The sequence below is a fragment of the Saccopteryx bilineata genome, chromosome 8 (assembly GCF_036850765.1).
Source record: "Saccopteryx bilineata isolate mSacBil1 chromosome 8, mSacBil1_pri_phased_curated, whole genome shotgun sequence".
NCBI classification, from domain to species: Eukaryota; Metazoa; Chordata; class Mammalia; order Chiroptera; family Emballonuridae; genus Saccopteryx; species Saccopteryx bilineata.
In genome coordinates this window covers 54,876,591-54,902,174 of record NC_089497.1, presented here as the reverse complement: position 1 = coordinate 54,902,174, position 25,584 = coordinate 54,876,591, and the positions used below count along the sequence as shown (strand labels likewise).

Genomic DNA, 25,584 nt, shown 5'->3' with positions numbered 1-25,584 from the left:
TCATCTTTCCCAGGGCTTCTTTAATCTTTTCTTTCCCAGATAGATGTTTGTAAAATCTTAGTTTATCCCTCAGTTTTTGTACTCTGGAATCTTATTTTTCAATTGCCTACTAATGAATTCTTAACGCACTATTTACTTGCACACACATAGATTATCATGGGAGCCACCTATACGTAGGGTTAGCAAAGGAGTAAATATGCAATGGCTTTTTGTCACAGTGGATTTTGTTTATTTCTAAAATTGGCTTTTTTTTTTTTAACAGATAAGTGTAAAGCAAGAAATTACTTTTACTGATGTGTCTGAGCAACTGATGAGAGACAAAAAACAAATCAGAGAGCCAGTAGACTTACAGAAAAAGAAGAAACGGAAACAACGTTCTCCTGCAAAAGTAAGAGATTATATTAAGGTGGTGGTCCCTTACCTGTTAATCCCAAACTATTGGCTAATCTTATGGGCAGGAACCTGACTGGACCATAAAGCGGATGTAAAACCGTGTCACGTGGCTTCGTATAGTTGGAAGCTGCATCGGCCAGCGGGGGTGCTTGCCTGCACGGAGGTGGTGGGCCATGCTTTCAATTTTTCACTTCTTTTTCACTGTTTTTTTCCCCTAAAAACAAACTTTTCTTTCCCTGTGTCTCTCTTGTCTTTAAAAACTGACAGATAGTATGCAGTACCCTGCTTTTCATTCATATTAACTTTACTTATTTTAATATGGTTTTAGGAAAATTCAAAACCGATTATGTATCAGGAAAAGGTTTTGGAATACCTGTATTAGAATAGAGTGTAAGGTCCATGAGGGCATGGACTTTATTCACAGCTATACCCCAAGAGCCTGGAATAGCAGGCATAATAGATACTCAGTAAATACTTTTTGGGTGAGCTGATGGATAAGTAAATGAACAAGTTACCCAATAAACACTATTAGGGATTGCCTGCTTCCCCCTCTCCCTTTAGTATAGTTACAGTTGACTATATGTAACATTTTGGTATTCCTACAAAGTCTATGAACTCCTGCCGCAATAACTTTATAGTTATTTTTCATCTTTTGTTTTCTTCCCTCAGATAGAGAAGGCGGCTTTTTATAAAAAGATTATAATGTGACATTTTATTTTTATGGATAATTGTTTTTACATTGTGATTTAAATAATAATTGTCGTTAATTATATATCTGTATACTTTTAGACTTAGTGGTGTGCTGAAGCCAGATGGCACTGGCTTGCTAGAGCTGATGGCTAATTTTCAGTAATTTTGCATGTCAGTACTCAAACCATTGGTATCTTAAAATTAGCCATGGTGAGGTTATTTACACCATGAAAATCAGTAAACCCCCTTTCCAACCCTCTGATTTCTTAACCTGTTGTTAAACATTTACCAACATGCCACTGGTTTTGGGTTACATAAGTATGCCTGTTATAGAAGAGTTTAAAAAATAGACTAAAATAACTCATTGTTTATTTTCCAGAGAAAGCTACCTTATTTTTTTGCCACATTCCCTTTCCATCTTCAAATTTGTAGATAGATATAATTTCCAGATTTTTAACCCTTTAAGCACATGTAAGCTATTTTTACATTAAAGTTATTAATGTTTTTTTCCCTTTTTATTGAACTTCTTGGGTGGCACTGGTTAACAAAATTATATAGGTTTCCACTGTACACTGTGTTGTTTCTTTACCCCCTCAAGTCCGGTCTCCTTCCACTGCCGTCTGTCCCTCCTGTACCCTCCACCACCTGTCCCACCCTCCTCCCCTAGCAGTCACCACACTGTGTCCCTGTCCCTGAGTTTTCTCTCTCTTTTTATTTATTTTTTTGCTTAATCCCCTATAAGGATATTATTAGCTACATAATATTCTTTTGATACGTCACATTGTATTCAGGGGTTGCTTTTGCTTTCATTTTAAATTATGCACCAAAAAATATTTATGTATAGATATTTGTGCACTACTGAATCAAAGGACATGAACGTTAGAAAAGGTTTCTTTTTTTTTTTTTGTATTTTTCCTAAGTTGGAAACGGGGAGGCAGACAGACTCCCGCATGCGCCCGACCGGGATCTACCCGGCACGCCCACCAGGGGGCGATGCTCTGCCCATCTGGGCATCGCTCTGCCGCAGTCAGAGCCATTCTAGCGCCTGAGGCAGAGGCCACAGAGCCATCCTCAGCACCTGGGCCAACTTTGCTCCAGTGGAGCCTCAGCTGCGGGAGGGGAAGAGAGAGACAGAGAGGAGGGAGAGGGGAAGGGGTGGAGAAGCAGATGGGCGCTTCTCCTGTGTGCCCTGGCTGGGAATCGAACACAGGACTTCTACACGCCAGGCCGACACTCTACCACTGAGCCAACCGGCCAGGGTCAGAAAAGGTTTCTTGATGATGTTACTCCTTTCAGATGTTATACCAGTTGCTACCTGCAGTGACCTAAGGTGTCTGTCCATTTTATCAGCTTCGAGTGGGAGACTTTTGCTTTTTATGTAACTTAAGAGGGGCATCTTGTTTAATTTCCTTAGTTGCTGGCCGTACTAAATTTGTTTTTTTCCAATAATTATTGGCATTTTATATTTATGTTTTCTGAAATTCCTCCCCCCTTCCCTTTTCTTGGGGTTAATGTTTTTCTGAGAAATTTAGATGGTACCCTTTTTTTTTGCATTAATGAATGAACCAGATTCTTCAGTATAGAACAATACTAGGTTTTGAGGAAAAAAATTAATCTCTAAAGTGGTTTGTACTAGTGATTGTTACTTTGGGTTCACTGCTGATCTATAAGGAATTTATTTCAAGTCTAAAAACAACATAATGAATATAAAGTCTACATTTTCTTTGCTATTTTATTGCCATGTGTTTCTGGTTTTATTCTTGAATGTAATATATTCTGAAATTCTGACTAAAACTCAGACTATTATCTTCTAGTAGAGTATTATTTGGTAGTATGTTTTAGATGTAAGTATCAGGTTTTTAAAGGGTTTAAGCTATTTTGCTTTCTATTAGAGATAGTTAAATTCATTTATAATATATTTCTAAAGGTATTATTTAAGAATTTATATATCTCTGTACTTGCTAGTTGAAAGATTTGGCTTGCTCTAAGTATAAGAAAATACTTTGGGGCAGCCTTTTAGGAAATTCTTTTATTTTATTTTATTTTTTTCTTATTTCTGAAGCTGGAAACGAGGAGAGACAGTCAGACAGACTCCCGCATGCACCTGACCGGGATCCACCCGGCACGCCCACCAGGGGCGATGCTCTGCCCCTCCGGGGCGTTGCTCTACCGAGACCAGAGCCACTCTAGCGCCTGGGGCAGAGGCCAAGGAGCCATCCCCAGCGCCCTGGCCATCTTTGCTCCAATGGAGCCTTGGCTGCGGGAGGGGAAGAGAGAGACAGAGAGGAAGGAGGGGGGGGGTGGAGAAGCAAATGGGCGCTTCTCCTATGTGCCCTGGCCGGGAATCGAACCCGGGTCCCCCGCATGCCAGGCCGAGGCTCTACCGCTGAGCCAACCGGCCAGGGCTTAGGAAATTCTTAGTAGAGAGAAATGACCAGAAATAATGTATGGCAGACAGAGCTATGAGAATAACAAAAACAATTATTTTTAAATTGTTCTGACATGTTACATGTAATGGGACAAAGAAAAACTGTGTTTTTAACACAGTTCTACAGTTAAAAACTGTGTTTTTAACACAGTTCTACAGTCTTTATATGAATGTGTTTGGAGTTTTTGTGTCTGTGGAGTTTTAGAATTTTGAGGCATCATAACCAGTGAATTACTTCACATTTTTGCAGGCATGTGTTTAAAAATTTGTACTTCTGATTTTTCATTAAACTGGTCTGCCCTTTAAGTAAACCTTGTCTCATGTTTATAAATCAATGTGTTGCTTGTTTTAAATTCCTTAAAAACAACTTGAAATTTATCAAAGAATTACAGTTTATTATGCTTAGAGGACTCCACTCTCCCCCAGAACGTTTCCCAAATCTTGAATTTTGCCATTATGAATATTTTTAGTATGTGTCACCATTGTGTCATATTAGACTGGGGATCAGTACAGGAAATATGTTAAAGTAATGTGATAGACTTGCAGTAAAAACATCCCAGTATATGGTAGCCATATAAATGTGACTTTTTTCCAGATAAGCTTAGTGGTATGAAGTACTGTATTAGGTCATCTACAGCTGTCGTGAGTTTTTAATCAATAATTGCTTTTTTAGCCTTTGTCATATGGCAAAAAGCCTAGTCATCTTAAGGTAGATTTGATACTTGAAAGTTGCCAGCATATATTTGGCACCATGTCTGTAGAAGAAGGAGGATAAGGAATGTTATCTAGGTCAAGTTATTTGATACTCTCATGGAATAAGCTGTTTTAGGAAAGTAAATTTTTCACATAATAAAAGCTTGTCATTTTTAGATGTCAAATTTAATTTAATATCTTAGGGTTGATGTAAATTTATAAACATTTTTTTAAATAGTATGTATGTAATGAACCTCTCTGGGAGGACTGAGAATAGTAGAGCTTTTCCATTCTTTCCTTGAAAAACTGACAGGTAGATTTTGTTACTTTTTGCTTATAATAGCTTAGCTGTCTCATTCTTAATGACATGCTATTCATTTTTTTTTTTTTTTTTTTTTCTGAAGCTGGAAACAGGGAGAGACAGTCAGACTCCCGCATGCACCCGACCGGGATCCACCCGGCACGCCCACCAGGGGCGACACTCTGCCCACCAGGGGGCGATGCTCTGCCCATCCTGGGCGTCGCCATGTTGCGACCAGAGCCACTCTAGCGCCTGAGGCAGAGGCCACAGAGCCATGCCCAGCGCCCGGGCCATCTTTGCTCCAATGGAGCCTCGGCTGCGGGAGGGGAGGAGAGAGACAGAGAGGAAAGCGCGGCGGAGGGGTGGAGAAGCAAATGGGCGCTTCTCCTGTGTGCCCTGGCCGGAATCGAACCCGGGTCCTCCGCACGCTAGGCCGACGCTCTACCGCTGAGCCAACCGGCCAGGGCCGACATGCTATTCATTTTTACATGGCTATACCTATGTGGCCACTTATTATATTCCATTGCCCTTTGGAATTAATTTTGTTTTGTTGTGAATTAGGACTACAGAACACTAAAATTATTAGAAATATAGGAAAAGTCTCAGTGCATTCATGTCAGTAGTTCTCCCTACTGGTTCTGTATTAGAGTCACCTATAGAGCTTTTGCAGATGTAAATGCCCAGGTTCACTCCTAGAGATTCTTAGTCACAGGATTTCCATTTATACTTTAAAGAGTCCATGGTAGTTGTGATTTACATTCCAGCTTGAGAATCCCAAGTCTTATTATCACCTGACTTTGCTATTGACTTGCTAGTATTTAGGAGGTAACATTTTCCACCACAGGTTTTATGAAGATTGTTGAGTTAACATTAATGAACTTTAAGAATCTTTTTTAGTATAATGTAACAATATTTTCTTAAGTATTGTATACATTTTATAGCTCTTTCAGATTCCTTAGCAATTGAATGAAATACAGAAGGGTACTTTTTAATTAGTTCTTATTTATTTATTTTAGTGAGAATGAGAGAGCAAGGGGAGAGAGGGAGGGACAAACAAGGACAGATAGACAGGGAGGGAGATAAGAAGCATCAACTCACAGTTGAGACACCTTTAGATTGCTTTCTCATACATAGCTTGATCAGGAGGCTCCAGCTGAGCCAGTGACCCCTTGCTCAAGTCAGTGACTTTGAGCGTCAAGCCAGCGATCATTGGGTCATGTCTATGATCCTACATTCAAGCCAGTGACCCCATGCTCAAGCTGGATGAGTCCTCACTCAAGCCAGCAACCTCAGGGTCTTGAACCTGGGTCCTCAGTGTCCTATGCCACCATCTGGTCAGGCATACCTTTCCTTATTTTGAAATGTATCTCCTTTTTCATTCTGTCAGCAAATAAATTTCATGTCTATGATATACCAGGATCTTTCCAAATAAAAGAACTGCATTTTTTTTATCATAACAATGTAGGTGGTCTGAATAGAAAATGATTATTCAAAGTTATACTGAACTCTGCAAGGCGGAGCATATTCCACACATCAAATTGATTATAAAATTATATAGAGCATCCTTTCCTGAAAATTAATTGTACACCATTGGTTCCCAGAAAAGATTTGTGACTTTGATATTAAAAAGATTTAAAATTGGATGATATAATAAAATGAGGAAAATTTAATTAAAAGCAGCAGAGAAGTAGATATACTAGACATTTGTCATACTTTGTCCTGTATGCTAATGTGATTGTGGAATAGTGGCTTTGAAGATGAATTTCTGATGATAAGACTGGGTGTGGAAGTAGGGAATAATATTGAAGAGAAAAATGAAGAAGGAAATGAATAAAAGAAGGTGTTAGTTAAATTTTATTTAATTTTCTCATGGAATTATATATTCTGATGAGTAATTTTTTTACAGAACTGAACTCTAACTTAAAAATATCTTGATGTTTTTCTTTTTAAAAAATCACATACTTCGCCTGATCAGGTGGTGGCGCAGTGGATAGAGCGTTGGACTGGGATGCAGAGGACCCAGGTTTGAGACCCTGAGGTCGCCAGCTTGAGCGCAGGCTCATCTGATTTGAGCAAAAGCTCTCCAGCTTGGACCCAAGGTGGCTAGCTCGAGCAAGGGGTTGCTCGGTCTGCTGAAGGCCCACGGTCAAGGCACATATGAGAAAGCAATCAATGAACAACCAAGGTGTCGCAACGAAAAACTGATGATTAATGCTTCTCATCTCTCTCTGTTCCTGTCTGTCTGTCCCTCCCTCTCTCTGACTCTCTCTCTGTCCCTATAAAAAAAAAATCACATACTTCTTTGCCTGGTATTTAGGAAATATAAGAGAAATAGCTTTTTAAAACACTTTTTATTTATTAATTTGAGAAAGAGAGGTTTCTGTATGTGCCCTGATCCGAGATTGAACCAGCAACCTGTGTGCTTTGGGATAATGCTCTAACCAACTGAGCCATCTGGCCAGGGCAAGAAACAACTTTTTCTAAAATCTATATATTTTTCTAAAACTCGGGGTTGTTATGCTGAACATTGTTCCCATGCTTATGATGCAGTGTATTTCGTTCTGGCACTGTCAAAAGTTTGCCATTTAAATATGAAATTTGGTAATACATAAAATCTAACATTGTTAGATAATAAAAATCCTGAAGAACAAAAGTGACATTGTGAGGGTGAGATTTTAGAGATAACTATGATAGTCAAAATATGGTAGTTATTGCTGGATGACTTTGTTATTTTGTTGTATGACTTTGGAGTTGCACTGTTCTTCCATTTCTAATTGGATTTGAAGAGTAAAGAGAATTTTAGTAAAATAGCTGATAGTAGGTGAGAAATTTAAACTGTTTTCTCTAAATTGTCTTTTTTTTGGTTTATAAGTTGATTTAGATTGATTAAGAATATATCATATATGTATTCACAATGGAATACTATGTGGCCATGAAAACAAAGGAAATCTTACCTTTTGCGACAACATGGATAGACCTGGAGTCTATTATGCTAAGTGAAATAAGCCAGGCAGAGAAAGAAAAAATATCATATGACCTCACTCCTATCAGGAATCAATGAACGATGTGAACTGAGGAATAGAAGAGAGGCAGAGAGGGGTCAAAGAGTCCAGAGGGGAAGCAGTCAGAGGGAAAGGGGATGAGAGGAGAGGATCACAGAAAGGAAAGACATTAGGGAAATAGAGGGCAGGATAATAAATCATGGAGGGAAGGGGGAAGGTGGTATCAAGGAGAACCCAGGGGATAGAGGGAGGGAGATATATTTGGGGGAACACTTGTGACTATGTAAACACAAAAAAATAAAAAAAAATAATGAGAATCATGAAAGGAATAAAATTTCAAATTTATAAAAAATTTATGATATAACCTATAATCATTAGTTTAAAATATGCTTTAATAACTTTAGTAGTATCTAACTATCATGTACATAAGTATAAAATAGAAAAATCTCTGCCTTTTAAGAGAGCAAATCTTTCTCACTTGAGTGATGTCAGGTTTTAATTACTCAGTGGCAGTGACCCTTGAAGACTGAAAAATTTGAATTGAATAAGCAGAATTTAGTGTTTTGCCTGACTAAAGTTGGTATGTTATTTAAGATAACCGTGTGTGTGTGTGTGTGTGTGTATGTGTGTGTGTGTGTCTAGTTGGGAACAGACTTGGTTCAGAACAAAAACATATCTACTAATGGATCATGAAACAAAGAGAGATTAGTTGAGTTCCATTTGGTACTGAAAGTTTTTACTAAAAAAATCTGTTTTATTTTATTTTATTTTTCATTTTTCTGAAGCTGGAAACAGGGAGAGACAGTCAGACAGACTCCCGCATGCGCCCGACCGGGATCCACCCGGCACGCCCACCATGGGCGACGCTCTGCCCACCAGGGGGCGATGCTCTGCCCATCCTGGGCGTCGCCATGTTGCGACCAGAGCCACTCTAGCGCCTGGGGCAGAGGCCACAGAGCTATCCCCAGCACCCGGGCCATCTTTGCTCCAATGGAGCCTTGGCTGTGGGAGGGGAAGAGAGAGACAGAGAGGAAAGCGCGGCAGAGGGGTGGAGAAGCAAATGGGTACTTCTCCTGTGTGCCCTGGCCGGGAATCGAACCCGGGTCCTCCGCACGCTAGGCCGACGCTCTACCGCTGAGCCAACTGGCCAGGGCAAAAATCTGTTTTAAATTTATTAAACAATTAATAAAAAAAAATCAATTATGTTGAGTATTATTCAGACTATTTGCTGAGTTCTCCACTCTTGGTAAAGCCTGATTGCTTGGTCTTTGAAAGTAGCAGTGACAGGAGGTAGTAAGATAGATCATATGGAGATAGAGCAGGTTCCTTAGGATTTTAATTTTGACATTTCATATTCTTCAGTTGTAATGTTCATATGTTGAAGGGAAAGAAAAACAGAAATATTTTGTGATAGTACTGTAGTAGCAGGTAAGACTGCTAATGTCTAAGGCAAACACACTTAACCAGTAGATCACATTCTACTTAAAAGATCTTTGTTTGTGAGTATGTGTGTGTGTTTCTGAAGTGAGAAGTGGGGAGGCAGAGAGACAGACTCCCGCATGCGCCCGACCAGGATCCTCCCCTCCCCCCCAATGCCCAACCAGGGGACAATGCTCTGCCCATCTGGGGTGTTGCTGCGTTGCATCCAGAGCCATTTTAGTGCCTGAGGCAGAGGCCATGGAGCCATCCTCAGCACCTGGGCCCACTTTGCTCCAGTGGAGCCCTGGCTGTAGGAGGGGAAGAGATAGAAAAGAAAGGGGAGGGGTGGAGAAGCAGATGGGCGCTTCTCCTGTGTGCCCTGGCCGGGGATTGAACCCGGGACATCTACACGCCCGGTCGATGCTCTACCACTGAGCCAGCTGGCCAGATCTACTTAAAAGATCTTGAAAAAGGGGTATGAACAAGAAAAAACAAGGGTAAGTCTTTACTAAGGAGGAAAATTTTGCATGAATTGATTTGCCATTTCTCTTCCACTAAGGGACTTTGTTCTTTGCATGCTCACCTCTCCGTGGCACTACTTAGTTAAGATTTTGAAAAAATTGAAAAGGATAACTTCTTGCAAAAAGTTTTAAAAAGAATGAAGTGGTTAGCTTGCGAGGATGTTTGGTATGGATAGCAGGTCGCCAGATCTATAGACGTGTATAGCGGCTCACCATGTTCCTGATTCCGTTTTGGATGCTAGGTTTAGAGTGGTGAGTAAAACAGACAAAATCAGGTAGCTACATTTAAAACAGAGTAAAATTGGAAGAGCCACTGCTGGTCTCTGAGACAAGGTGAATTTTACTTTGTGTCCTTTATACAAAGGTGTTTGTTACTATAGCCTAAAAAGAAAAGAAAAAAAAGAAAATTAAATATAAAATGCCTAAGAATTTGACTTTTCTGTGTTTGAGTTTTATAAATATGCTTGATTTTTCAGTCTGCTACTCAGAAGCCAGTGTTAGCTGTTTCATCCATAAAATCCACCCTGAATTAAGGTTTGAATCCGCAGTGAAAGGCAGCATTGCCTCTAATGGCAGAAAACAATGACCTAGAACTCCTTAAGTCTTCATAAAAGGGCTTTGTACAGTGAAGGGTTACATCCGTTTCACATTAGTAAGTTGGGCCAGAGCCATCCTCACAAAGCCTTTCCTTGCGGCCGCAGTGCCGCGGAAAGCTATTGAGCTGCTGTGTCCTTGGCACATGGATCTTCTTTATCAGCTTATGTAAAAAATACTTGGTGCTATGTTGATTTTAGTTCTGTTTCATATAGAATGTTTAAATTTTTTTTATGTTGAGAATATTTTGAATCATACTTTTAAAACATTTTGTGTTTTTTGTTTTGTTTTGCACAGTGTTAACTTGCTTATTATTTTGTGACTTGGAAGGCTTGAAAAAATTTTAAACTTGACTGGCCAGCGATGCAACTTTTCATTCTCACATACTCCCTTCAGGAAGCCGTGACACCCACTTCCATTCTCCTGCCAAATGTTTCCCTCTGACTTTGGTGCATAGACTGAAGCATTGTTGACCACATTGGCGGTCTGCCCAGAACCTAAATGCCCTGTATAATTTGCTTAATAATTACCATTGATTTACATACAGTATAGGTGAACTGTCTTCCTAAATTTAAAGTAAAAAATGTTAAAAAAAAATTAAAACCTTTTTTCCTTACCTACTCCCCTTTTCTAGGTTTGAGAAGGGGTCATAGCTGTGTCTTTATGGGTCCTAATCAGTTTACAGTGGCCTTTGTATTTCTTGAGATGTGTGCTAGAGCTCTGTGCCCTGTGTGGAACAGTTTCTGAGCTCCCACTCCGGGCCCCACCTCCAGGATGGTCTGCCTCTCACTGGCCGTGCTCCTCCTGGTCATACCTCCTAGTTTTATTTGCTTATCTTCAAACCATGTTCTACCCTCTTTTCTTCTTTCCTCAATAAGGAAAGAAGGGATCATTGATTATTTTCATTGTGCCACTTGTCTGATGAGGGAGCCAGTTTAATGTTGCACATTGAACAAATGGCTGGTAAATGGGAACACATGAAGCCTCAAAGTGGCTTCTCTCTGGCACTGTCCAGACCAGGCCCACAATATTCTCAGCTCAGGAAGGTAAGGTTGGTTTCTTTGTCACCTATCTTCTTTTCCCATACCCACTCAAATTTATTTATCCAACAAATATTCTTAGGAATATGCTTAATAATAGTTTATTAGTTCTAGAATATCCTTGAGATCCTGGACTGAACCAGACTCTAAATTCTGTCCTAGACTGATTTGAAAACCTCGTTTTCTTGTCTTTAAGGGAAAAAAAAAAGGAAACTGTAATAGGTAAGCATTTGTATGGTTTAGAAAAGTGTTTTCATATGTTCAATGTAAAGTCTCTCCCACCTTATCTCCTATCTGCCAGCTTCCCTAGCCATCACAACTGCGGTTATATACATTTTATGTACATCCTTCTCAAATAGTTTTTTTGGTATATACAAACAAATATATATACCTATATGTACTCACTTGTATAAAAAATGAGAAGAATGAAATCATAGATTCTAAACCTTCTACTTAGTAAATTTTGGAGCTCTTTCCATATAAGTCTATAAAGAGCTTTTTCATTTTACTTTATAAACACATGATATTTATTGATTTTCCATGCTTTATTTAAACTAGTCCTATATTGATTGATATTTACGCTATGTCTAAAACAGAAGACCTTTTGTTCTGCATATGTGAGAATTTGAAATTGAAAATAAAGCTATATTTACTCTTAACAGAACCCTTGGGAACTCTATTAGACATCAGCTTTGGCGAGGAGGGGGTATACTGAGATCTTAACCACCTTCCAAGGTTTTATTCGTGATCTTTATCAGTTCTGAGTCACACGTACTTTATAATGATAACATTATTCTAACAACCTTTTCAAAAATTTTTAGGAAAAAATTTCATAATCTCTGGTGACCATTGTTTCATTAAAAAGCATTATCTTTTTTATAAATTAGTGTTATGTTTTTTAAACTTTCTTTTGTTTTTGCTTTTTTTAAAAACTAGATTCTTACAATAAATGAGGATGGATCACTTGGTTTGAAAACCCCTAAATCTCACGTTTGTGAGCACTGCAATGCTGCCTTTAGAACGAACTATCACTTACAGAGACATGTCTTCATTCATACAGGTACTTCTTAACTTGAAATGGACTCATAGACATTAAAATTATCTTTGCTATTTTCATCTTTGTGTAAATGTCATTAATTCCTAAGACCATAGCTAACCTGGCATTTCAAAATTAGAGATTTTATAAGGCCAGAATGTCAGAATGAAACCAGGAAAAACTTTAAATGAGAAAACAATTAGCATGTATGTGCAAAATTAATTAATCTTAATTGGACACTTATTTGGCTTAATGTGTTCTTTTTTAGCTAGAGAAACAGTTAAAGAATGTATTATTGAAAGCCTGTCAGCATTTAGTTTTCTATGCAAGTTATTCAGATGGAGTTTGAAATAAGAATTTGGGAATCAAATATAAAAAATGGTAATTAAGAGCATGAAGGTACAGAGAGCAGAGCTGAAAGACTGATCATCGATCTTTGGGGAAATAGATTAGACATGTAGATTGAATTCAGATGGTGGTGGTAGGGGGCGATGGTAATAAGGTAGGTTTGATGAGCTAGGAAAATACAATTGTCCCAGAAGCCAAAAGAAGAGAGAATGCCAGTGAGGGTATGACCAACAATGGCACAACTTTCAGAGAGGATAGAGAACTGAAAAAAAAAAAAAAGAAAAGAAAAAGAAAACACATTAGAATAAACAGCAAGGAGACAGTGAGCAGCTTTTAAGAAAGAGTATAAGAGTTAAAGCTCAAGTGGGTAGTGAAGAGTTTGAGACATAGGCTAGACGCTAGACTTCTCTTTTAAGAAGGTGTGGTAACAAGGAAGGCAAGAAAGGAATGAAGGAGTGTTTCAGGATTTCTGGAGTTTTTTTGCATGGAGCAAACTAAACAATACCTGCCTTAAAAGGAAAAACTCCAGCAGAGAGGGGGCATTTGAAGATACAGGGTTTTTTTTAAGGATGTTTAGAAAGTTCTTAAGGTTTTGGAGAAAATAAGTAAACAGGCATAAAGTGGTGGTTAGCCACGGAGAGCAATGTGGTGTATCTTCCTCCAGGTAAAAAGGAAGAAAAGATGTTTAAGACACTAGATAACCCATAGAGTCCCTTCTAGTCTTGTTGTTTTTGAATTCTATTTTAGGTTGTTTTATTTATTTTCTTTTTTAATCCCATAAAGGCTATAGATCAGATTAAATCTTGTTTTTGTGCAGTTATAAAGATGTGAATTTTAAAAGCTGGGGAAAATGGAGAGGAAGCAAGATTCTGTTAAGTTAATGAACAGTTTATAACATCTGTATGAATAATTTGGAATTTTCCAGAATTTGGTCTTCTAAGATTTATTTTTCTTTATAAATAGTAAATATAAACTGTGTTTTATCCAGTAACTAATTTGTGGATGTGAAATTATTTTAAGGTGAAAAACCATTTCAATGTAGTCAATGTGACATGCGTTTCATACAGAAGTACCTGCTACAGAGACATGAGAAGATTCATACTGGTGAGTGTTGCCACCCTTAGCAGTAGTATTAAAATTACCACTTCAAATGCAGGGAAGAATTTTTAATGAGTAGCAACACTTATTGCCACTTATATTAGTTTCTTTTCTACAGAGTATATATCATAGCTTGTCTTTTTTCTTTGAATAAATCAATGTTATCTGTTAAGACTGGGCTTCAATGTCCAATCCCAATAAATTACCTTGAAATAGGGTTTTATAACTTAAAAGATATTTAAAGTGACAAAAGGAAGTTTTTGTGAAGTAGTTGTTTCCTTAGATGTTTAATAAGTGTAGCGTAGGTAAAATTATCATCTACATTAATTAGTCTGGGGGGTGGGAGCAAACTAAGCCCTAATACAGCATTGCCAAGTTTTCTTTTTTAATTTTTTTTTAAAGATTTTATTTATTCATTTTAGAGAAAGGGGGAGGAGGGGAGGAGAGAGAAGGGGGAGGAGCAGGAAGCATCAACTCCCATATGTGCCTTGACCAGGCAAGCCCAGGGTTTTGAACCGGCAACCTCAGTGTTCCAGGTTGAAGCTTTTTCCACTGCATCACCACAGGTCAGGCCGCCAATTTTTTCTTATTGTTTCATGCACTTAGCTTGCCTATATTAAGAAAGCTGTGATCCTAATAAGTTGGAAACTTCCAGTTTTTTAGTTAAATTGTTAAAGACTTACAAAACATATTTCAGAAGATCACTATAACAAAACCCATTTTAGACAAACATTTATTTTGATAGTTTTATATGTCATCTTGATTTTAGTACACTTGGCTTTTGACTTGAGGTTTTTAAACATAGTAAGAGTGTTTCTACAGAATATTTTTTCAGTGTTTTGCTCTTTGTGATACTATAAAAGCAGAGTTGGTAAATTTGTATAACCTTGGTTCTAACAATTAAATGATGGTGATAATATATGATATACGAATATGAGAACATTAAAGTTGGTCGTATTTCTCTGTGTTAAGTACTCAAGTACCTGCTTGGTGTTATTATTTAGGTGTGTTACCTGCAGTACCCGTGAAAGGGGACCCGTGAACAGTTTGTCATGTGGAAGAAGCAACGTTTTTGCCTAATAACTTTCCTTTCCTTTCTTTGCTCCTAACGAGAAAGCATGAGTGTGGCTGGTCTCCTTAAATAAAACTTCAACTATGTAAACTATGTATGTAGCATGTCTGTAGGCTTTGACGTTCTACTTTTTAAAGATTATTATTATGCACACCACCCATTTCAGTGTCTTAAGCAAACTTTATATATCACTTCCAGATGGAAGGGAATAGGAAAAAGAGCTTTTTCGATTTTATTATGACATAGCTAAATTTGAATTCCTATATACCTAATAAAACGAGATCAGATAATGATACATGAAAGTATTTAACTATTTTCCTATGTTTTTAATACCTATTAGATTTTGATGATTTACTCATTCAACAAAAATTTACTTAGCCTTCAGTACAGAGGTAATATAAGGCAGTTTCCTTGGAGTTTACATTCTAATGGTAGAGACGCACATATGAACAAGCACAGTGTATTAAGTGTTGCAGAGTTTTATACAACACTGCGCCCTGAGGAAAGGCCAGATGTGCTGCTGTCTGTTGAAGGCAGCATACAAAAGCTGCAGGGGGCCCATTTGGGGGGGGGGGGAGGAAGGGAGGGAGAGAGAATCTGAAAAAAGATTTTGAAACAGTGCTTACCCTTATTGCATGCATTTTGTTCTAGTAAATTAATATGGGGTGTGTGTGTGTATGTGAGAGAGAGAGAGAGACAGAGACAGACAGGGACAGAGAGAGAGACAGGGACAAACAGGAAGGGAGAGAGATGAGAAACATCAATTCTTTGTTGCGGCTTCTTAGTTGTTCATTGATTGCTTTCTCATATGTGCTTTGATGGGGGGGGGTGCTATAGCAGAGCAAGTGACCCCTTGCTCAAGCCAGTGACCATGGGGTCATGTCTATGAGCCCACGCTGAAGCCAGCAACCCTGTGCTCAAGCTGGTGAGCTTGAGCCTATTCCGGTGACCTTGGAGTTTTGAACCTGGGTCCTCCGTGTCCCAGTCCGATGCTCTATCCACTGTACCACACTACCTATTCAGGCTGTTCTAGTAAATTCTTTTTTAAAGTTCTGGTCAGAATTCTCTAATTTTGCTGTTTGGTAAAACAACTGTGCTAGGCCTTGGGGTATCTTGAAGACCAGATATTGTGCCAAATGTTTTGTTAAATCTGTTTACTCCTCATATTAATCTTGAAAGAGACATACCATTACTATTCCTATATTTTTTAGAAGTTAAGAAACTTTTCTGAATTTATACAAGCTAAGTATATTATGAAGCCAAGATTCCACCTCAAGTCTCCATGACTCCAGAGTGCACTTGTGAGAGCACTAACAATGCACAATGGGACTAGAAGCAGAACAGTATCTTTTGGCCTTTTTGAGGTTTTCTTGCTCTGCTAAGCCTTCCTAGGGGTTTAGTAACATTTAAAAAGGGCTGAAGCAAAGTATGGCATTCTCATGTTAAAGAGAATACGTTTAGAAGATAAGGAGTTGAGAGAAACCCAGGCAAACTGGTAACTGGTTCCTTAACAGAGAAAAGTTTCTTTTAAAGAGACTATCAGTTTTACCCCATTGGTCCTGTGTCCCCAGTAACCTTCCAGGTGGAACTGCTGATATAAAGGGACTATATTTTCCTTCTTTACTTCATTTTCTTGATTCTTCTTATAGATTCTGAAGACAGTAAGATATTTTTGTCTTATAATCAAGGTGTCTATATGCTGTATTTATCTGAGGATATATATTTAGAACCACAGACATATTCTCCATCATTTATTTTTTTGTTCTTACTGTTCTTTCTTTCTTGTTTTAAATGGCTTTTATTTTTGAGGGGTGTTGTACCCTACAGTTTACCCATGTCAAAGCTTTCTCTCTATAGGCTGTTAGTTTAGAAGAATGCATTAAAATAGTTTTTGCAATTTAGAAGATTTTGCATCTTTTAATCTATTTTTAAATTGTCAAGAAGGTAATGAGTCCCTTATCAACTGATCCTCAGAGGTGTGGTAAGAACTACCCGTTCTCCCAGCCTCCCTCCTCCTCTCAGGCCTCATTATACTGTGTCCTGGTCTCCCAGCCCCCACGCTTGTTCTCTCCTGTTTGCAACATGATTAAAAATCATTACCTGCTTGGTTGCTTTTGCCACCAATAAAGAAATCCTCTGTGGCTTTTAAAAACTAAGAACCTAGCTTTATTTGGTTTATTTGAATTTCACATAGAAAATTCAAAACATAGTCTGGACAGACTGTCACCTAATTCTCTTTTTTTTAGGCTAGCTTATGAAATACCACTTTAAGCAAGAGTACTGAGAGTACCTTTCTATCCCAAGGCTGACCCTTGAAATTTTGTTTTAAGCTTTCTTTCTTTAGCCTAAGGCATGAAAACTCAAAATGCAAATATCCTTGGGATTGCTATTTTTGGCATTTATGGGAAGTTTATATCATGAATATATCATAGATCCTTTGCTTATGATATGTTTAGAGATATAGGAGAGAAGGTGAAGACTCGAAGTGACCGTTGAAGATAATATTCTAATCGAGCATTTTGTTTACGGTCAGAAATTACTATTGCGCAGACACGCATCAAGGTTAAAGTTGAACATTTATCATCACTGAAAGATTTACTTTGTGATCAGATGCTTTTATCTAAGGTGCCTGTTTTCTTCTACTTTCTCAAATGCATATATAGGATAAATGTTAGAGTGAGAGATACCCAGTTGTGTCTTTTTCTAGAGGAAAACCTTGTCACCATTTTATTCTAAGGAAATGCCAGTCTTATTGCCATGGGGGGTGGGGGTTTGAGCAAGAAAGAACTTAAGTACAATTTTCAATATTTAATTTTCTTAATTCCTCACAAACTACCTATCCTGGTAATCTATTTTAGCAAATTATGCTTATTTGAGATAGTTGTGGCAGTTTTCATAATTTATTTTTTATTGCATTAATAAAAATGTTACAAAACCATTTATGTGTATAGGGAAGTTTTTTACAAATTGATTTTATAAATCCTCCACAAAAGTAAAATGGGTTTTGAAAATAAACCATATTATTCAGAGTTATGCATATTTTTGCCAAAAAAAATTTAAGGCTTTAGTTAATATGTACAATTTTACAGATAAAATATAAGAAACACTAGAAAACATATCCTCTAAGAAACCAGTTTTCATGCCTGTTAAAATGTTGATCTTCTTTTCCTGTTGACTGTGACTTTTGCTTGCAACCATGTTAAATAGCTGAATAATAGCTTTATTATTTTTTAAACCAGTTGTGCTAGTGGGGTGGAGTCAGAGAATGTTGATTCAACCTTGACTGAATTAGCTCAACACTTTGTATTTCCCTTAATATATATGGCTCAGTTGTTAATAAAAATTACAGTTTTCCTATCATTATTTTGACACCCTAATTTATAGTTTATTAGCTATAATGGAGAAGTCTCATTAAGAAGAAAATGGTGCAGACCCAGTTAGGGTTTAACTCTTCCTTGGAAGTTGAAGTAACTGAGTCCTGTTTGTGGGAGGAGCGCGTGGCCTGCACTGAGCCCTGGCACTGCTGCTGGGAGGCCGGACAGCGCTGGCCTGGGCAGGGTGGCCAGGAACCACACAGTAGGGAAGTACAGGTTGCTGCGACTGACGCATTCTGCTTTAACAAAGCTTTCAGAAACCAGATTTTTGTCCTCTGCAAAACTGTTAATAATTCACACGGAAGGATTTGATTTCACATAAGACGCATAAAAGTTTCACACTAATGAAATATCTCAGTAAAGATGTAAAGATTCATACACACACATATATACATATAAAACACTGTACAATGCTTAAAGGTTTTCTGTTTTTGGAGGGGAGGGGAGTCATCCAGAAAATTAACTCTATTCTAACATCCATTAGAACTGAAATATGGAGAATCAGAGGCTTTATAATGAAAGTTGCCTAGTTTTCAATTAAGTGTGTAAAGGTATGGGCAGAAGTAGGTTTACAGTTGTTTGTATGGAAAAAGACATGCAGTTATGATTTACAATAGCTTTATTAACTCAAAAAATTGTGCCTAAATGCATTGTGCCACTGTGACATTCTTTTGAGTTAATAAAGCTATTGTAGTAATCATAGCCTGCATGCCTTTTTCTATACAAACAACTGGAAACCTACTTTTGCCCATTCCTGTATATTTTGTGTGAGTACCCCTTTCCCTCAGAGTCATGTAAAATGCTCTTTGTTAGTTTGTAGTGTCTGTAGTTTTTTTAAAATTGTTTACCATTTATTTTGACAAGTATTTAGTATAAAAAATCTCCTGAGATGGATTTATTCTTACTTATGTATCATCATTGAATAAATGCATGAGTGAAGTGTGACACACAGTTTGACAAATCTTACACAGTCATACAGAACCTGTGCTTTAACAGTTCACTAAAATAGACCATCGAGGATCTAGATTGGCGGCTTCGTGGAAGAGGTAGAACTTAACTGGCCCCATAGAGGTCGATTTAGACTTTGTAGCCTGTGTGTTACGTGGGAGTCAGGTGTCATCACAGGAGTTGCAGGTGGAATGGAAGCATGTCGGAAGCCAGGCCCAGGGAGACGTTGACACTGAAGCTGGGGATCTTTGGGAAAGGATAGGTAAACTGGTAGCAGGCAGTAAATTTAGAAACACACAGAGAGTAGCGAAAATCAGGCAGACATCAAGACTGTTATAGGTGTTGGATAATAAGACAAGCAGTGTGTCAGATATGCTAGTTTAAAAGATGGAGGCAGGTACTTCAGGAGAGTTAAAACGCTAGAGATTCCTGATTCATTATCCTCTGTTGTAGCTCAGCTGTGGAATGCTCTGTATAGTGAGACTTCAGTCAGGGCTATTGCCTGTGGCTTCTGTCCTGCAGTTCACTGTGGAAAACGTGTACAGATTTCATGCCCAACATTTAATAAGGTACCTCTCTCTCAACAGATCATCCTGCTTTACTCTAACAAAATAAATAGTGCCTTTGAGTAAAAAAAGAGGCTAGAAATTCCTGAGGAGTCATGATTATCATAAACTTAATAATACTGTCAAATTTATTGAGTACCGCCTGATCAGGCCGCGCAGTGGATAGATAGAGCGTCAGACTGGGATGCGGAGGACCCAGGTTTGAAACCCCGAAGTCGCCAGTTTGAGCATGGACTCATCTGGTTTCAGCAAGGCTCATCAGCTTGAGCCCAAGGTCGCTCGAGCAAGGGATCACTTGGTCTGCTGTAGCCCCCCAATCAAGGCACATTGAGAAATCAATCAATGAACAACTAAGGAACTGCAGTGAAGAATTGATGTTTCTCATCTCTCTCCCTTCCTGTCTGTCCATCCCTATCTGTCCCTCTCTCTGATGCTCTCTCTCCCCCCCCCAAAAAAATTATTGAGTACCTATTCTCTGCCAAGCACTTTATTAAATACAGTTCATAAATTATCTTTGTCTTCACAGAAATCCTGTGGAGGGTATTATTATTGTTATTACTATTATTATTACTATTTTACAGATAAGAAAATTAAGGTCAAAATAATTAAGCGACTTGCCCCAGATAGGCACAGCTGGGTAATGACACAATCCAGGTCTTCCAAGTTCATGCCCTCAATCAGTATGCTATTGAAAGGGTAGATCAAGCACCAAGAACATTTTGAGTTTATAAAAACTTTTGGTTTTAAACATAGAGGTTTTTATTTTGTTTAGGTAAGAGCAGAGCCACTCCTGGCCCTGGCCTGTGGCCTGTGGCTTGTGGGTAATGGGGTATGCCTGCCTGAAATGAGATCTGGATGTGGGAGTAAGAGCAGACTCCAGCTGGTCCAGGGTGAACAAAGGCAAAATGGACAACATGAAAATGACCGTTCTGAGTAGGGCAGAAAGGAGTGGGTAGAGGGGCTGAGGAGATGAGACTGGAAGGCTTGATTTTAGAGTTACTGTCAGGCCCTGATGCCTAGCTAAGGAGTGCCAAACTCACCCTGCAAATGTTATCAAATCCCAGGGCATTTCACTCACATATTGGAAGAATATTATTGTTTTGTGAAGAAAACTGGAAATTTGTTAAATTTTTTGTTAACTATATAGTTAATATGTAAAATTATAATTTATTCAGGTAATTGCAGCTTTATTAATCAAATTTACTTTAAGATACTAAAATTTAAACAACTGAAACAACATTGTCAAGCTTCAAGGAATATAATATTGCTTCAGTTTGACCAGTTTATGAAAATCAGGTAAAACTTGGAAACCACTGAATACTATAATAAAACAAAGAGTTGTGTTTTCTGGACATTGGGTCCTCTTCATTTTTAAACAGTATAAGATACACTAATTTTCAGGAAGAGAGCTGAAAAAGGACTTCCCAAATTTAACAGAATTTCCTAATTTTTAACAAAGTTACTCTAAGAGTAGTTTTTTATTTCTGATATTTTTGGATTTTTTGTATTTTTTAAAATTATTTTTATACTTTAAAAAAACATGGTTAGTCCAGAACAAGTAAGTTTCTTTACTCTTTCATTTGTTACTTTGCCTTCCTTTATTGTGAGTTCTTCCCTGCTCCCGACCCCAAATTATTTCATTAAGATGAAGTATAAGACATTTGAGTCTAGATCTAATGCTTTGGGAAACCTAAACACCATATTCTTTAGGAAAAATACCCAATTACTTCCTTGAACTCAAATGCCTGAAGACCTTCAGGATTCTCCAATATTGGAAGCTGCTATTTTGACAGCTTCTTCTATTTCTCATTTCAGAACCCAGTTGTATGGAAGACCAACATTCATGCCTTTCAAATCTTGAATTCATTAAGGTTTCAGATGTCTAGATGGGCTGACAACAAATTTTTTTATCTGTTGATAAAGATTTTTCTTGACTGACCCCCCCACACACACACACACACACACATACGGTTTGACTGACTTTTAATGACACCGAATCAGAATTCATTTTATTTGGGCCTTTGGTGGAAGAGTGACAAAATATACTGTCTGATTTGGACACAGTCATGATGAAGAAATATGATTTAGAATATTTAGCAAAATCTAAATTTACTTAAACCAAGGTCATTCATTCATTGGTTTTCTGGATCTTTAAAGATGTTTAGATACTATCTCTGAAGAGTTTGTATTTTTCAAAAGTGCCTCAAAATTGTTTTCAACTTCCATCTGAACTTTTTTTTTTCCCCCTCTGAACTTTATAAGTGTTTTGACTTCCTTTGAATGCAGCCACAATTATAGTGACAGTTTCTACATATTTTGTAATTTGTTTTGCTCTTCTGTAGATCTTTTGGAGAGAGCCTAACTTCATAATACTGTTTAGAAGCAAATGTAGGGAATAGGATTGACATCCTTTGTAGTACTAGGTGGTTATTTCTCTATCCAGCTTGTCAGCCATTCGACTTTTTTGCTGTTTGCATTATTGGTGATCGATGCAAGTACTTCCTACTCTGAATTTCCTGTAGAACTCTGTGTTGTCTCCTCATCACAGCCATGTAAAAAAACCGATAGACAAATGAACCAGAAGTTTAGTGATACCCCCCACCTCCCACATAATTTTAATCTTGAAAGGATTTAATGGATTCTACTTTATCTACGTTTTATTATATTTTGATTTTGACTTTCGAAGGGTGCTTAAAGAATGAGTGTTGAGAAAGAATTTTCAGTATGCATTTTTAATTCCCAAAAAATATAGTCCACTTTCAGTTTCCTTTGGGAAATGACCAGATTGTAGATTAATTATTTAAAAGTTTTTTAAATGCAGTTATGACAAAATAAAATGAATATGAACACAAAGAGAGCAATATTTATTGCTATTGTTTGGAGCCACATAGTGTTATGTATGGGCCTGCTGTGCTTATTGAAGGGAGGAATTCTCTTCATCCTTAAAAATCAGTCAGTAACAGCCTGACCAGGTGGTGGTGCAGTGGATAGAGCATTGGGCTGGGACGTGGAGGACCCACGTTTGAAACCCTGAGGTTGCCAGCTTGAGCGTGGGCTCACCAGCTTGAGTGCAGGGTTGCTGGCTTGAGACCAAGGTCGTTGGCTTAAACAAGGGGTCATTTGCTCTGCTGCAGTTCCCCCCCCCCCAATGCATATATGAGAAAGCAATCAATGAGCAACTAAGGAGACTGAGGAGCAGCAATGAAAAATTGATGCTTCTCATCTCTCCCTTCCTGTCTGCCTGTCCTTGTCTGTCTCTCTGTCTCTTACTCTGTCTCCATCATCATAAAAAAAAAATTAGTTATGTTCTAGCTTACTTCATCTATGTTTTAGTTCTTTATCATAGGGTAAAATGTAGGGATGCTGAATCTGAATACCTGTAACTCTAGTCTTGAGAAGGTCTAACTTTATGTGTATTGAAAAATCTGCCTTCTCTTAAGACATTTCATTGCATGAAAGTTGGGTGGAAATGGACAGTGGACTTGGTGGGAACCTGAAACTGAAAGGTATTTAAAAATGTTAGAATGCAGTGATAAATGCAAAGTTGCTGTTATGCAGAAGCCATAGACCTAGGTATTGGGCTGGGCAGGAGACGTTTGAAGGGTTGTTATAAGGAGTTGAGATGCTAAGCAGGGGTAGAGAAGAGAATGATTGTTACAGGGAGGTATAGAGGCTACCTACCAAAAACACTACTTGATGCTCGGCTTTATTACTGAGAGTTCTGCATTATTATTTAGTAGGAGAATTTGCTCAGTGGCTAGCTAATGTTACCTAGCTTTTTATGATATTAAAAAGAGAAAAATTGCAACCAAGAAATAGGCTATGGTAACCAGCTATTTTAGCAGAATAATAGCATATTCTCTCCTTGTATTTAATGTAGAGTTTTTTTATTTCAAGCTGTTAACATTTTCAGTTCTTGGGTAATAATATGTTCCTGAATATTATTTATAAACTTAACATTTGCATTAAATCATTTTTGTGCTGAATTGAGAGTTGTAGCTACTACTTCTGTAATAGTCTGAATTTATTTGCTAATCGGTGTTTGGGTTTTAGATGAATTAATCAGCTATTAATACTTTTTTCCACTGTAGGAAAGTAACTTCTGAAACTAATCTGAATCTTTATTTTTTCTTTCTCATTGAAACAGTTCCTTTTAAAAGATTTCTTTGGAATGCCACTATTATACTCATGAGGACTTGAACTTACGAACAAGATGTTAAGGCTAGAAATTGAACGAAGTGGATAGAAAGACATTTCAAAGGAAGAATAAATATAGATGAAATTTAATAACAGTTTAGTTAGATGGAACTAAGTAGTAAAACTAGTATAGACTGTTTTTTAAGTTTTTGTGGAGCCCAGATTTTCAGTTGAAATCTTACATGGAACAACATTAGTAGTCAGCTAGAAAACAAGACAAGTGATTCCATTCCTACACAAAGTGTTTCCTTGGCTCTTGGTGAGTTGACAGATGTTATCAGCACTACTCGTTATTTATTCAAGGATACAAGGCTAGGTTTAAAGTGACTGAAGAATTAGCCACTGTGGAACAAGTATAGACAAGAATATTTTCAAAATGGTATTATACACTTTAAATGGTCGTATTGCATGGAATATAAATTAAATCTCAAAGTTGTTTTTTTTTCTTAAAAAGAATACATGCTAAAACATTTCAATATGAGCTGAAATGGATTCTCGTAAGATGTGTTTGAACTGATGGTAAGAGAAATATGTGTGACTCAGAAGTAAGTTTAGTTGGACTAATTTTTAAAGATTAACCATCATTGGTCCCTTGAATTTTTGTCTGATATGCAAGCTGGATATCCTCACTTATTCTGTACAGCAGTTTAATAGCTTTGAATTGTAAAGTTTTATTGGGAGTTTTTGAGGGTAGAGCCCATTTTTCCGAATGAGAAGAATCATTCAACCACTATTACTGAACACTGAAAAATGGCTTCGGCAATGAGCTGAAATTTCTGAAAACTTGAAAATGTTTCTTAATAAAGTTAACCTAATATTACAAGGGGAAAACTTTTATGATTAAGTCATTTTGACAGGTGCTAAGGTTATTGAGTCACAAAATGCTACTTTATACACTTCCCTTGTTACAAGTTATAACAGGAAGCAAAACCTCCATTTCCACACAAATATGGGGTAGCTACGCTTTCTAATTTCAGACTATACTTCAGCCAGGTTTTTCATCTTTTTTTTTTTTTTTTTGGTGGGGGACAGAGAGAGGGACAGGAACAGACAGGCAGGAATGGAGAGAGATGAGAAGCATCAATTCCTCATTGGAACTCCTTAGTTCATTAACTGCTTTCTCATATGTGCCTTGATGAGGGGGGGGGAGAGCTACAGCAGAGCAAGTGACCCCTTGGGCTTCAGGCCAGCAACCTTTGGGCTCAAGCAGGCGACTCCATGCTCTAACTGGTGAGTCTATGCTCAAGCCTGCGACCTTGGGGTTTTAAACCTGGGTCCTCTGCGTCCCAGTCCGATGCTCTATCACTGCGCCATCACCTGGTCAGGCCAGTTTTTTTTTATCTTGATGCCAGTCCATATTTCAAATTCCATTAAACTGTAATCCAACTAATCTTCATTTAGAAGTATACTGCTCACAAAAATTAGGGGATGTTTCAAAATGACTACAAAGCAATAAAATATCCCCTAATTTTTATGAGCAATGTAATTAATCTGCAGTGTAATGGCATGTAAAAGGTAAATACCAAGAGAAGAATCCAGTAGAAGTCTATAAGTGCCTTCCAAGTGATGATTGCTTTTCAGAAAGGGTAAGTGGTATTTTTTTTTTTTTTTTGTATTTTTCTGAAGCTGGAAAGGGGGAGGCAGTCAGACAGACTCCCGCATGTGCCCGACCGGGATCCACCCGGCACACCCACCAGGGGGCAATGCTCTGCCCATCTGGGGCGTCGCTCTCTCATGACCAGAGCCACTCTAGTGCCTGAGGCAGAGGCCAAGGAGCCATCCTCAGCGCCCAGGCCATCTTTTGCTCCAGTGGAGCCTTGGCTGCAGGAGGGGAAGAGAGAGACAGAGAGGAAGGAGAGGGGGA

The 25,584-nt window shown here is 38.0% G+C and overlaps 1 protein-coding gene across 3 annotated transcripts in view; it reads left to right on the top strand.

Annotated features, from left to right (window-relative positions):
* Positions 1 to 25,584, top strand: part of ZNF148 (zinc finger protein 148) — a 124,657-nt gene that overhangs the window by 86,570 nt on the left and 12,503 nt on the right. For all 3 annotated transcript variants that reach the window (XM_066240757.1, XM_066240756.1, XM_066240758.1), the window contains exons 5-7: positions 263 to 388; positions 12,018 to 12,141; positions 13,486 to 13,569. In XM_066240757.1, coding sequence (XP_066096854.1) covers positions 263 to 388; positions 12,018 to 12,141; positions 13,486 to 13,569 — 334 coding nt within the window. The remainder of the gene's footprint in view (positions 1 to 262; positions 389 to 12,017; positions 12,142 to 13,485; positions 13,570 to 25,584) is intronic.